The 13280-nt window shown below is 46.4% G+C and overlaps 2 protein-coding genes across 3 annotated transcripts in view; one reads left to right on the top strand and one right to left on the bottom strand.

Moving 5' to 3' along the window:
- The first annotated feature begins 1273 nt into the window (after window positions 1-1273).
- Window positions 1274-11156, top strand: LOC144109577 (zinc transporter ZIP3-like). Its single transcript, XM_077642397.1, has 5 exons — window positions 1274-1618; window positions 4731-5092; window positions 7036-7238; window positions 7905-8063; window positions 10932-11156. The coding sequence occupies exons 1-5, from the start codon at window positions 1494-1496 to the stop codon at window positions 11154-11156; spliced, it is 1074 nt and encodes a 357-aa protein (XP_077498523.1). The 5' UTR covers window positions 1274-1493.
- Window positions 10814-13280, bottom strand: part of LOC144111410 (MYG1 exonuclease) — a 19543-nt gene continuing 17076 nt past the window's right edge. For both annotated transcript variants that reach the window (XM_077644694.1, XM_077644693.1), the window contains exon 9: window positions 10814-11152. The gene's annotated coding sequence lies outside the window, so the exon portion shown is untranslated. The remainder of the gene's footprint in view (window positions 11153-13280) is intronic.

Here is a 13280-nt window from a genome sequence, read left to right as displayed (position 1 = left end):
TCACGTTACAAAAAACGCAACTATCAACAATAACAAATATATATATATATATATATATATATATATATATATATATATATATATATATATATATATATATATATATATATATATATATATATATATATATATATATATATATATATATATACAATAATTATTAAATTTATTATGAATTAAGTGTACGGTTTGAGTTTCGCGAAATATAAGCGCGCCAGATTTAAACACGAGTCGGCAGATCGTTTGAAAATTCGTTTTGAGAAAAGGAAATGCTACCCGCCGCGGTGGCTCAGTGGTTAGGGCGCTCGACTACTGATCCGGAGTTCCCGGGTTCGAACCCGACAGCGGCGGCTGCGCTTTTATGGAGGAAAAACGCTAAGGCGCCCGTGTGCTGTGCGATGTCAGTGCACGTTAAAGATCCCCAGGTGGTCGAAATTATTCCGGAGCCCTCCACTACGGCACCTCTTCTTCCTTTCTTCTTTCACTCCCTCCTTTATCCCTTCCCTTACTGCGCGGTTCAGGTGTCCAACGATATATGAGACAGATACTGCGCCATTTCCTTTCCCCAAAAACCAATTATTATTATTATTAAAAGGAAACGGCGCAATAACTGTCTCAAGTATCTCAGTGGACACCAGAACAGCGCCGTACAGGAGGGATAAAGTAGGGAGTGAAACACGAAAGTTATAATAGAGGCGCGGTAGTGGAGGGCTCCGGAATAATTTCGACCACGCGGGGATCTCAACGTGCACTGATATCGCACACCACACCGGCGCCTTTTTTTGCGTTTCGCCTCTATCGAAACGCGGCCGCCACGGTCGGGTTTGAACCCAGGTACTCAGTAGCCGAGCAACCTAACCACTTAGCCATCGCGGCGGGTTTGAAGTATTCTGACGACTTCACACACTTCGCATAGTAAAGCCGTTAATTATAATCATTATGAGAGATTTCGTGCGCAGGGTTTTTGTCTCGTTGTTTTTAGTTTTCTTGTAGTTGCAATTAATGCCCGCTATGTACATGTTTGACTAAAATCAACTAACTCATGGTCTGCTCAGGCTGTGGCAATAGCCAGCCACACATCTCCGAAAGCAGGAACATTTCACGTGACGTAGCCATTTTTGAAAATTGGCCGTTTTGAGTGTGGGCAATCCCACAAAATATGCGGTGTGTCTGAGAGCGAAATTTTTAAATGCTGAGATTTGGCAGGGGAGATAGGACGAGAAAGGACGCAGAAAAGAAGAAGCTGAAGAAGAGCCAGCTGTCATTGGCCGATCCCCCAGTGTGGGTATACGGCGCCATCTTTTAAAAGGCTAACACCAACAACAGTCAAGCTCTACCGTTTTTCAGTCAGCCAGCTCTTGCATCCCGTTCCCCGCGTCCCGCCAGTCTCGGTTCACGTCACTCGACCAATCACACATCTGCGTACAAACGTTCAAGTCGTTTGCGAACCGGTCCTCTAGCAACCGCCAGCGCGCAGCTATACTTATAGAAACATGGATGCCACTGTCCTGCACATCATCACCGCCATGTTGGGCCTGGCACTGAATGCTACGGTCTACGCCCTCGGCTACCTCTCCGCCGGCTTGCATCTCATCGGCTGCTTCGCGGGATGCACGGGGTAATTAATCGCACGTCCAACTTCACTTCCGAGCTGGTTATTACTGGCGCTGACGTCGCGAATGCAGTAGAGACAGGCAGAATGACTCGCACATGACGTCAGAGTCGCCATAATGGAGCACCGGCCGGACTCTGCTTCTAATCTGAGACAGGGCAGGTTCGCGGGTTTGACCCCGCCCCAAGCGTCCCATTTTGATGGGTCGAAGCATGAAAACACCTATGCATACTGAAATCTTGATGCATGCAAACTGACCCCTGTGGTTTAAACTAATCCAGCCATCCTCTCATGATGTGCTCAATAGCCCTGATCACTATGGCGCCAGTACAATGCCAGAGCAGGTCCGCCGGTGGATAAATTTATCCGAGAGCACTCCACTACGGTGCCTATTTTACTCCCTCCACCTTCCTTTCGCCCAAGGTGTTTTTAAGGTGTTCATCGAGAAGAGACAGTTACTGCGTCTTCCCATAACCGAAAGCCATTTTTTTTCGTGAGTTTACACCCGGTAAAAGTGCTTTGATGTAGCTGTGACTCACTATGACGCCCCTTTCCCTCAATAGGCGAAATACTGACCAAACACACAACAAGCCATGGGTGTCCGTTACAGCTGCACCCAATTACTGGAAGGATGTTTTGAAGTTATCTCTTATAAGTGGTATAACAGGTACTGATAGCGTTGAAAGTGGTTATTTTTGTAATTCTTTCGCTTTGAAGAGAAATCACGGCCGGTTATTTCTGAAATTCCTTCACTTTCAAGAGAATGGACGCGTAGTCACTAGGAAAAGCTAGAAACGACCTGTCACAACTCTCGATATGTTCGCGCGGTAACCGCCACTGTCATTTCACGGCCTGCTTACCATTTTTGCAGTGAGGCCGCGTCATACCCGCCGCATGTCAATGGTATGCCCTATTATGGCAAACTCTGAACAAAAAAAGATATACCTTCAAGGCTGCTAGCCTTCGAGAAGCTCGTTCACATAGCAATATGCCAGTTCATGCCGCATTGGGCTATCGAATGCAACCAGGCTACAAATGTTCTGAGGTGATAATATCCAACAAGCAAGTACAATTATTAATGCACGACAAACTTTATTCAATTTTGTGTACCCACTTGTTTACCCTCCCCCCTGCCAATCAGAGCCAGTGGCATTTAGCAGCTCAGCTAATTTACTTACCAAATTTTCATGCCTCAAATGGTGTCCAGCTTGCGCACTTCAAGCTGCAAATTTGCGAGAATGACACCTTCCGCTTAACTGCAACGAGAAAGTATGTAGGCTCAGCGAACGAGGGGCACGCGGTCTCACTCCAAAGGAAAGAGCTAGGGCACTAACTGTTAACTGCAGGCACAGCCTACGTGATCAGTGATTGCTAACCATCAGTGGCGAAGGACAAGGCGAGAAGCCACTTGTATTGACTGCAATTCTAAACACAAAATAGCCTATAAGGGAGTAGATAGGGAGTAAGCTGTCCTATAGCCCGCTCTCTTTTGTGGGCAGGGCATGCTACCTAAGTGCCAGGGTAGACTTCGATCCCTAAATATATGGAATGCTTACTTCTGGCAACAGAGGCACGTTGCCACCGCAAAGCATATGAACTTGATGTAGTTATGAATGGAAGGGGGCTTTTAAACGCCGCACCTGAGGTTACCAAATAGAGGTGAGTAAAACCTTTCAAAATCTTTGTAACTTCTAGAACTTTGCAAATTTTGAAGAAATTTGTCTACGATGACAACCGTAAGCATTCCGTATTTTTAGTGATGGAAATCTACGCCCGGGCTTAGGCAGGAAATTGCTCCTAAAAGAGAGTGTGCTACTCCAAACACGAATACACCTCTACAAGAGTAAAAAGGGAGTAAGTTCTTTAGTACACCCTTTTTATGAGTGTGCACTAGAGGACAACTTATTTTTTACTCCTTTCTGTTTAGAGTGTAAGAGCTAGGAGAGCTTAGTCCCATGTTTACTCCCACATAGCGTAGTTTGTGTTTAGAATGTGCCAGTAAACATATTGCTCGTATAACGCAGAAACCAAACCTAACAACCGAAGCAGATACCAATCCTCATGTCAGTTCCTCCGTGAACTAGCCTCCTAAAGCCTTTGCTCAACAGCCACATTTCACTGGCTGACAAGTGAAAGCGGTAATTGGTCTGAGAAAGTATGCCCTGCAACAGATGAAAAGGCAAAAATTACAGAGGGCACTATGACTACTTACGTGCACTGAAATCGAAAGCATTTATTTATTTGATCTTTTTCTCTTCCCTTCTAATCACACCTACTGATTAGTAGCATACAGCCGTAAGGCAACTCATATACTACACGTTCACCTTTGTTCGGCAAGAAGCAGTGCAGTTTTGTTGCCTATTGATTGCGTGCCCACCTCACAATCTGAAAGTACCGAATTTCAATTCCCGGCACCTTCAGAATTTTATTTTTGCATGGTGATGTCATCTGGGATTTTTGAGACCACTGCCGCTGGTCAACGCTGACGCCATGTTTCGTTGCCGATGAGTCATATAATGCTTTTGCATTAAAATGTTCAATTTAAAGATGAACCTCGTGGTAATGTGGTTCCCCAAGACTTAGCATTCCAAGTCGGGAGGCCGACCTGAGCCGAAGTCCGTGCCTTGAATGTAGCGGAGACAGAGCGAACATAGATAGACTGCTGTGATCTCAGTAATCAGGCTCTGCAGTAGCTTCCCGTACGACGTCGCTCACGAAGGACGAATCCATCAACGAGATTGTTTTTGGCTATGATATGCGACTGCGACTGCTGATACCCCATAGAAAGTTTGCTACATATTGCTGCAATGAACTCATTTATGCAGTGAATGGGGTCGAGGATGAGGAATGGGAGTCAGACTGAGGAGCAGGATCCTTGTTGGCTTGCTCCTCGGGTCTTCGTCAGGACGCGTAACCTGGCTCTCGATGCTAAGTGTCCAAGGCTGGCGATGATGGTCCTTGCGTGGGAATATCCAGTCTTCGCAAGTCTGTCGTTTTGATCGGAAACACGGAACAGTGCCACCCTAGGTGGACGATGTCTGGTCTTCCCAAGTAAAGTCATAGTCTTTAGCGTGCTTTTTTGATGACCGTTAACCAAGAACTCTTTTGCCCTTAACAGTGTCAGGAACAAGAAGACGCTGTCGCGAGTGCGGTGCCTGGCTGCGGGCATCTTCCTGGGCACCCTGTTCTTGGGTCTGATGCCTGCCGTGCGCTCAGCGGTTCAGGTAGCATTACTGGATGCGCCCTTTGGTGACGAAGGCACCGCCCCCACGTCCTTTCCGGTCGCCGAGGCGATGGTGTTCGTCGGCTTCTGTGCCACGCTGTACTTGGAGAGCCTGCTGATGGCGATGGGCCGCCGTAATGCAGCTGCTTCTCACTGTACACCCACTCAAGCGCAACAGCAGCAAGGGTCACCTGGCAGCAGCGACACCGACCTCATCGACTCGCCCAAGAACTCCTGGACGAAGCTGCTCACCAGAGGTGTGGCAGTTTGAAACGTCCGCTCTTAAGGCCAGTGTTTCACCAGTGGCTACACTTGACACTGAACAAATTTATATTATCCCGTATCTTTCAACAGATGTACGTATATGTACCTAAGGTGGTACAAAGTAGCTAGCCTGCATACAGACAGCCGTTTAGGATAATGGTAGTTAGGAGAGGGGGATTCTAAGAGAAGAAAAATGTAGCAGGGGGCTAGAGTTAGGGAGGAATAGGTGATCAGCAAGTTTGCGGGGATGGGGTAGCTGCAGCTAGTGTAGGACTGCGTTAATTGGAGATCAGTGCGAGAGAACTGTGTCCTGTTGGGCTGACGATAAGATATCCGACATCACAGCAGCCACCATGTTGATAATAATCGTGGTGCAATTCAGCTTATATCACCGCCATCTATTTCCATGTGCACCATGGAAGCAATATGTTGGCTCCACCATCACGGTGCACGTGACCAAATGCAACTTATCAATATCGGGCAATTCTCTGAATTAAGCCATAATGCCGCTGTTCATTAGCCTGAATGCTAATTACGTGTTGCCTTTAAGTGTGAACTGCACTGGCCTGTCTAGTAATTGTATTACAGCATAATGTGTGCCACCACACTGGCTACTTTCGTGACTGACAGTTTATAAAAGGCGACGATGCATAATGAAATTTGACAAATGCACTCCTTGACTTTTAGTAGGAACCTATAGGATTCTGACACAGAAGCAACCGCAACGAACTGACATCTCGGGTTCGGTCGTCAGCGCTTGCCTTGTCCGCAGCTTCATCTGGAGCCAGAAGGTTAGGTTGCTGCTTTTCCCAGCTTGAGCCTTATTTTGCTGAATTTGATGCCTCGCCAATCTCTGTGAGTGTGATTGCAGTTAGCGTCTGCACGCCAGCATTCTGCCATAGACAGCTGCATGTGGTAAGGGCACGTTCTGAATGCAGCACCTCCTCAACCCAAATGGGGGTTGCACGGCAGGTCGAGTGGAGCCCCGCACTGGCTAGGGGCTCATGCACAAACCTCTGGTAGGGTTTGTGCATAGAAAAAACATAGAAAAAAGAAGCCCTCAGGCCTCCAACAAGGACTGTAACCGGTCAATGCCATAATAAAGTAAGAGACGCTTAAGTTGTTTCAATAAATCCATTTTCTCCCAACTAGGTCCACTGCAAGTCAAAAAAGTTTCCGTTGATCTCCAAATAAACCTGCCATGTGCCAGCTGCAGGCACCACATCCTTACAGGCTTCCCAACCTGATCTTGCCACGCAACTATGTCACCTACAGGAATAAGACGCGCGACACTTAAAGGGCCACAGAAAGGGGTGTTTGAGCTTGGCTTTAAAATGCTTGCACTATGTAGAGTACAGGCCACCGAGCGTCCATGCCGCGTACGAGACCTCAAAAGCGAGCGGGAAGTATACAACACATTTTTAAAAATTGCCGCTATCGCACCTCGCGGCGACACGCGGTGCCGGGCTTTCGCGCAAAAACCTGGCATACGACATCGCGTCTTGCAAATGACGTCAGCAGCCGAAGGTATTCATTGGTTCACATTGCCAAATTCATTCAGACGTCACGCGCTACGGCGGCCGCGGCCACTCCACGCGCTCCGCAGCCGGCGGAGGTAGGGGAGGGGCCGAGTGAGTGGGGCCGGCGGAGGAGCGCCGCCGTTTTGGCGTGCGAGAGGAGAGGAAAAGGCGCGAAGACGCGTAAGTTCAAATTTTGTATGCATATAACTCAGCTTCCACAAAACGGATTAAAATAAGTCTTGCTGGGGGATAATTATGAACCGTCGTCCTTTAACATCCCAGACGTATCGCACCTTTATTGAGACCCCCTTTCTGGGTCCCTTTAATTGAAAAATAGTTGCGCTTTTCTCATCGCATCCTTTATTTTTGAAATCATTTTGCAATAACTGGTTTCTTCCTTCCCCCTCCTTTCTTAGGTGCAATGCAGGGGCAGCACCCTGCAGTCACCATGACATCCTCCTCCCAGCACGACATTGTAGCAGTGCCCTCAAGCTATGACCTGGTGGAAGATGGCCAGGACAGCGAGAGGCCTACTAGCGCTGCAGGCTACCGCCTGGCCATGCTAGTGGGCGCAATGGCTGTACACTCGGTCCTTGACGGACTGACGCTCGGTCTCCAGGTAGACCGATACCAATTTACACAGCAATCCGGCTCGACATGCGGTGAACATTGGGCCGCCATTTACGAATGCGTCGCAAGGTTTGCTAATATAAACCCGACAGAAGCGGGTCTAGTTGGCCTGTTAGGCTGAAATTTACCTGTCGCGAAAACTTAGCGGATTTGACAGAGTCGGCCAGATTGCAGGGGTTATGTTGACCCAGCCCGATGTGCTTGGAAAAGTGAATATATTAAGAGTAGAGTTCAATCTGACTCTGCCAAGTTCATAAAAACTCCGATACAATCAGCTGCGAAGTTAGTAATTGCAGCGAAAGCTACTCGGAGCATTTCTTCAGTTTTAAACAGCATAGTAACTGGACGCTCCAGTGTTGCCCCCGCCGATGGCCCCACTCTGAAACTCTACTAAGCAGTGCTGCTCCAGCACGTAGGGCGCTGCAAATATATAATTTGTTTAATGAACCCTCGTTTCATCGCAACCTAAGCTGCAAGCAAAGCCCACTGTGCTTGTTGCCTCTTCTATGCACCAGAACAAGTACCAGCCACGTGCTCAGAATGAGTACTGAAATACATTGGCAGTGTTATGCAGGACACGAAAGACAGTGTGATGAAGGCACTATGACCGACTGCTCCTGATTACTGACTCATGCTTTTTTGTGCTGAAAAACAGGACAAGACTTGGAATGTGGCATGCATGGTGATGGGCGTGTACTTGCACGAGAGCCTGATGGCAATGGCCATGGGTCTGAATGCAGCCTCCGCAGGGCAAAGCACCGCCAGCGTCGTTAAAGCTGGAATTGTGGTTGCTGCTGCCGTGCCTTTTGGACAGGTGAGCATGCTCAGAATGGGTTACCTGCCCGGGCTTACCGTCTACACATCCGTAAAGGCGCCGTTCCAAAAAATGCATGGGTTGCTCTCAAAGCGAAACTGAGTTACACGACTGCAGAGCCTATGAAGCAAATTACATCATCTGCAAAGTGCATTTGTAAAGTGGCGGCTTCTGTCTTCCCAAATGTGGTTCACTCGGCTACAGGAATTTTCCTCTCACAGAAATGTCACTGATCTAAACTCTCGGCAGCTGTAGCAAGTTTGGTTCAAATGGCGACGGTGGATCACTTGACAGACTAGCGCAAGATACAGTGCGCACGGTCGTGGTTTCTTCGCATCCATTAGCCCTGCCATGTTCATGCGTGCAATGTAAACCATTTGATGACTACAAAAAACGGTACGGCAGTCCTTCCTTAATTGAAACTCCACATAAGTGCACATTTTCAACTTGCCTGCAAAGGTGCAGATTTTTTCAAATCAAAAAACATTTCATTGCTGATTCGTAGCTGTCACCATCACGTTACAGTCTTTACCAATAAAAGTTAAACACCACAAACTCAGTTTTAAATGACTTCCGTAACTAACCTTAGCTTTGGTTTCAGTCACTTGGCACTCCACCCCATAATTTCACCTCACCAAAGTGCCCATGTTGCAGAAAACAGAACTCGTGAAATGGTGCACACGCAATCCAGCACACTAGTGGCTCCCGCATATGTGGCCAGTGCAAGCATAATATGAGGCAAAAACATGGAGGCTATCGAAAAGGGTTCAAAGGACAGCGCAGCGTGCTACGGAAAGAAAAATGATAGGCGTAACATTAAGAGACAGGAAGAGGACAGGGGATCAAACAAGGCTTTATGACATCCTAGTCGAAATCAAGAGGAAGAAATAGCTTGGGCAAGGCTTGTAATGCGAAGGCAAGATAAGCTATAGTCTACAAGAGTAAAGGAGTGGATTCCGAGTGAGGGCAGGCGTAGCAGGGGGTGGTAGAAAGTTAGGTGGGCGGATGAGAAGTTTGCAGGCATAGGGTGGGCGCAGCTGGCAAAGGACAGGGTTAATTGGAGAGACATGGGAGAGGCCTTTGCCCTGCAGTGGGCGTAGTCGGGCTGATAATGGATGATGATGATTATTTTACGACTCTGGCAGGTAGTGCCCAGAGAGCAAAACCTAGGAGGCAGGACAGGGTTAATTGGAGAGAAATGGGAGAGGCCTGTACAGTCGAGCCTGCTTATAATGAACATGAGCATCACGTGGCATCCGTTCGTTATATCCCGAAGTTCGCAGTAAGTGGACCACAGCTTTAAAGATAGTTGCTTGTCAAAACACAAAATTTTTTCTTTGCGAAAAAGTCCGTGATGAACGTCTGTTTTTGCAGCACAGATCCGATGAGAAAGGTTTTCAGCTGGTCTTAGAAAAAAATTTTTATTAATGAAGTCACAATTATGAAATCTTCAGGGAACATGTATTTTTGCGTGCTGATTCCAAATGTGGAATTTAATTTAATGTACAACAAGTCCTTGTGGACTTGATGCAATATGTTATGTAACTTTTTGTGGAGAGCTTTAACGAAATTTTGCTGCAGGGAACTTGCTAGAATGTATGCCATCCGCTTGTCTTGACAACAAGCTATGCAATAAGGGTAAAATTATTATCCTGCCTATCACAGAAGTTGAGTTACAGGGTTTTGAACTTCGTACTTCAGAAACGGGAAGAAAAATTTGTCTTCCTGTTTCTGAAGTGACAACTTCAAAATTCTATAACTCAACTTCTATGACAGGCAAGATGATAATTTTAGCTTTATTGCATAGCTTAATGTCAAGAGAAAGCAATGGCATGCATTCTAGCAAGTTCCTTGCAGCAGGATTCCTTGAAAGCTCTCCACAAAAAGTTACATAACATATTGCATAAGTGCTCAAGAAATTGTTGCATATGAAATTAAATTTCATATTTGGAATCAGCACGCAAAAATACATGTTCCCCGAGGATTTCATAATTGTGACTTCATTAATAAAATTTTTTTTTAAGACCCTCTTCCCCCATTAAAGCAGAAGCGTGCTCTTCGCCAAGACCCTTGGCATAGACAAGTTGTCTGAGGCTCTCTATGTAGCCCATTGCTACAGGCGCGCTTATGTGTGCTGGCTCCGAAGTTTCATCCTCATCCGATTCCTCCGCGCCACACTCGTCCCGCACTTCAGAAACGATGCCCTCATCCGTGCATGGTTCTGCGGTGTCGGCGTCATCATCGACAGAAATAAAATCACTCCAACCAATGTCATGACCCCCCATGTCGGAGTCGACGACGCGGTGCCACAAATCGCCGCTGGGTTAGTCATCTTCCAAAGCATCAGGCTTGGCATCAGACACTGTGTTGACGAAGGCGCGTCAGCAGGGAAAGGGTAGCTCACTTGAGAGCGGCATGAAACGGGGCGGGCAGTTCGCCTGCGATGAGGCTCGGGAAAACATACCGCGCTCTGGGCGCACAAAGGGATTGGAGGCAGGTTATCTCGCATTGTGGCACCGGGTTTATGCCGTCCGTTCGCTGTAACCGATCAGCAGGGCTTAATGACGTTTGTTATACATGTGATTTTGTGCTATTGAAACAATGTATATTTTGACGGTCGCACAGGCCTCGTTCGTTATAAGTGAAAGTTTGTCTTAAGTGGGGCCGTTATATGTGGGCTTGACTGTATCCTGCAGTGGGCGTGGTCAGTCTGATGATGACTCGGCGCCAAAGAATGATGCTAAAGGAAGTGGAAACACAACCAGCTCGTTTAATCGTAAAGTCAGTGAATAAATGAGAACAATTGAATGACTTTGATGATATGCAAGGGAGTGCCCTTCAAAAAGCCTTTTCCTTGCGTTCCTGCAGATGACCGGACTGATCATGGGTAGCCAGATTGGTGTGGTGGCCAAGGCCGTGGTACAAGCGCTGGCCGCAGGCACTTTCTTCCATGTGACCTTCATGGAAGTGCTGCCACAAGAACTGAGCCGACAGCAGGACCACATCATCAAGGTCACCTACATGATCGTCGGATTCGTCCTCCTCGCCACGGCCAACGTCACCTTGAGCCACCTCTCTTTGGCCCAGGGCTGAAACGAAAACACACCGGCCAATGGAAAGTCTGCTGAGCACGGCATAGCATGCTGCCTGTCTAGTGCAAATTAAAAAAAAAAAAAGAAATGAAATGATCTGGAAGCGACATTTACATGACATATAGGTCTGTGCAATGTGCGAATACTAGTGGTTTTTTGGTTTGAAACGAATTTAAAACAAAGAGCAATTCTTTTCAAATATTTTCGAAGTGAATATTTAGGACACTTTGCCAGACAAAAAAAGACTGAACGGCACAATAGGAATTTTCAAAATTTTGCTTTTTTGTAGCAAGGCCATTACTTGTAAAAAAAAAAACAAAGTGCACTGAAGCTTTCTCATGGTCATTAAACTTATATGCTGACTTTCTGCAAAAGTGGCCATAAGAAATTTGGGGAGTCAACCTACATCCGGAGCCAACAACATGAGGGGTGTGGGACCTATCTATGTGACCTCCAGCTGGTGGTCTTGCGACTGTTCATCTTGTAGCTGTTCAGCACAGACTCCATGGACACCTGCTAGGCATTTGCATCGTGTTCCCAGCGACACCCCCCCCCCTCCCCTTTTTTATATGGGCCAGGTGTCGGAAATGGACATCCGTCTCTATAGCCTCATGCTAGCTCCCCTTCGTGCTCGTGCTATCGGGCATTATTAGCAAATTTCATGCGGAGAAGAGATGCTGTAGCAGCAGCAGTCAGCTCAGAACTCTGTCCGCGGAAGTGAAGGAAGTCCAGTCTCCTCCAATCGATGCACGCCATCATTGCCGGTTCCGGCGCTTGTGCACTGTGGGAAGCGCAGGTGCACATCCTTGGCAGGTACAGATCGAGGAGCGATGCGCGTGCGCAGGCATGTGGCCACGTACGCCCAGGAAGTGCCCATGGGGTCGGGGCTTTGGCTTTGTGCGTGCCATGGTACCATCCCAGAGGAGGTACACGGAACCAAAAACCCCACAAAGCAAGCATTCCGGAAGCGTCACTCGCCTAAGACAAATACTTAGAGACTTCGAATACCAAACATCTGGATTGAGTCGAATAAAAAATACTTTACTATTTGACCGAATACATTCGAAAATGTCGAATATTCACACAGGCCTAGTCAAATGTTATCGCCACCTATTCCTCAGCCTGGAAAAGAAGGAAATGTCAGATTAGTTACCTTAACTTTCACAGAAGGTTAATCCCAAAACTACACTGAGCATTACAGCAAATTCTACCAAGCATTACAGAGGAGGATCCCAGACTAAAATGCCACGGGCTTCATTCAACGTACGCCAAAATCTCGGTACACAATCAACTTCGCCTGCGTTGAAAAACAGCTGTGGAGGCCAGGCACAACAACTGCTACATTTCTGTGTCCAGCTGCAGCAAAGGTCACAGCCGTTAGGCCACTATGGTGCAATATCAATGCCACTTGGCAGTGTTTCAGAAGCCAAAATTTCTCAAAATTAGGCCTATTTTCCTTATTTTTAGTCCAATCTTAATGAAACTGTATCACATTGCACAGTTTTTTATACTGATTTCAAATATAAAATTGCTTTTTAATTAATTCATTAGTTCCTAAAATGATCAATTTTAATTAGTCATTTATTAGTACCTCGGTACAAAAAAAAATGGCTCAATAAAAACAATTTTTAACCCATAGCTGCATAGTATGGTGAGTAAAGAGTGCAATATTCAAAGCAGTTTTTTCATTTTGCCCTCATTAGTAATTTTACAGCATTTAGAATAGCAGCATTCAAAGTGTGAATATCGTGCATCGATAAACTTTGCAAAATTACAAATTCTTGAGCCATGATTGAACAATTGTGCTTAGATTATTGCAAACATTGTGCCTTCAGCTTCCCTTAGCAAACAGTATGACATTTCTATTTGTCCTAGACATTGAGATATTGACGTACTAAGACAGCCAGGTGTCCAAAATTTTCACGGTGTTAAATCACCTGCTCCTGAACAAATTGAGCCCACACAGTGACCTAAATTTAATATTATGGTCAAAATACCGATTTCCTGGAGGAGAAAACTGGTAGAGTTGAAGAATAATAGCTATAGGCTCCAAGAATGTCATTTTTGATATTTGGGTCGTTTTTTGGTACCAAAGAACAGTGTCCCCCCTGAAGAAATGGTTACA

The sequence above is a fragment of the Amblyomma americanum genome, chromosome 11, assembly GCF_052857255.1.
Source record: "Amblyomma americanum isolate KBUSLIRL-KWMA chromosome 11, ASM5285725v1, whole genome shotgun sequence".
Classification (NCBI taxonomy): Eukaryota; Metazoa; Arthropoda; class Arachnida; order Ixodida; family Ixodidae; genus Amblyomma; species Amblyomma americanum.
This window is presented reverse-complemented; position numbering and strand designations above follow the sequence as displayed.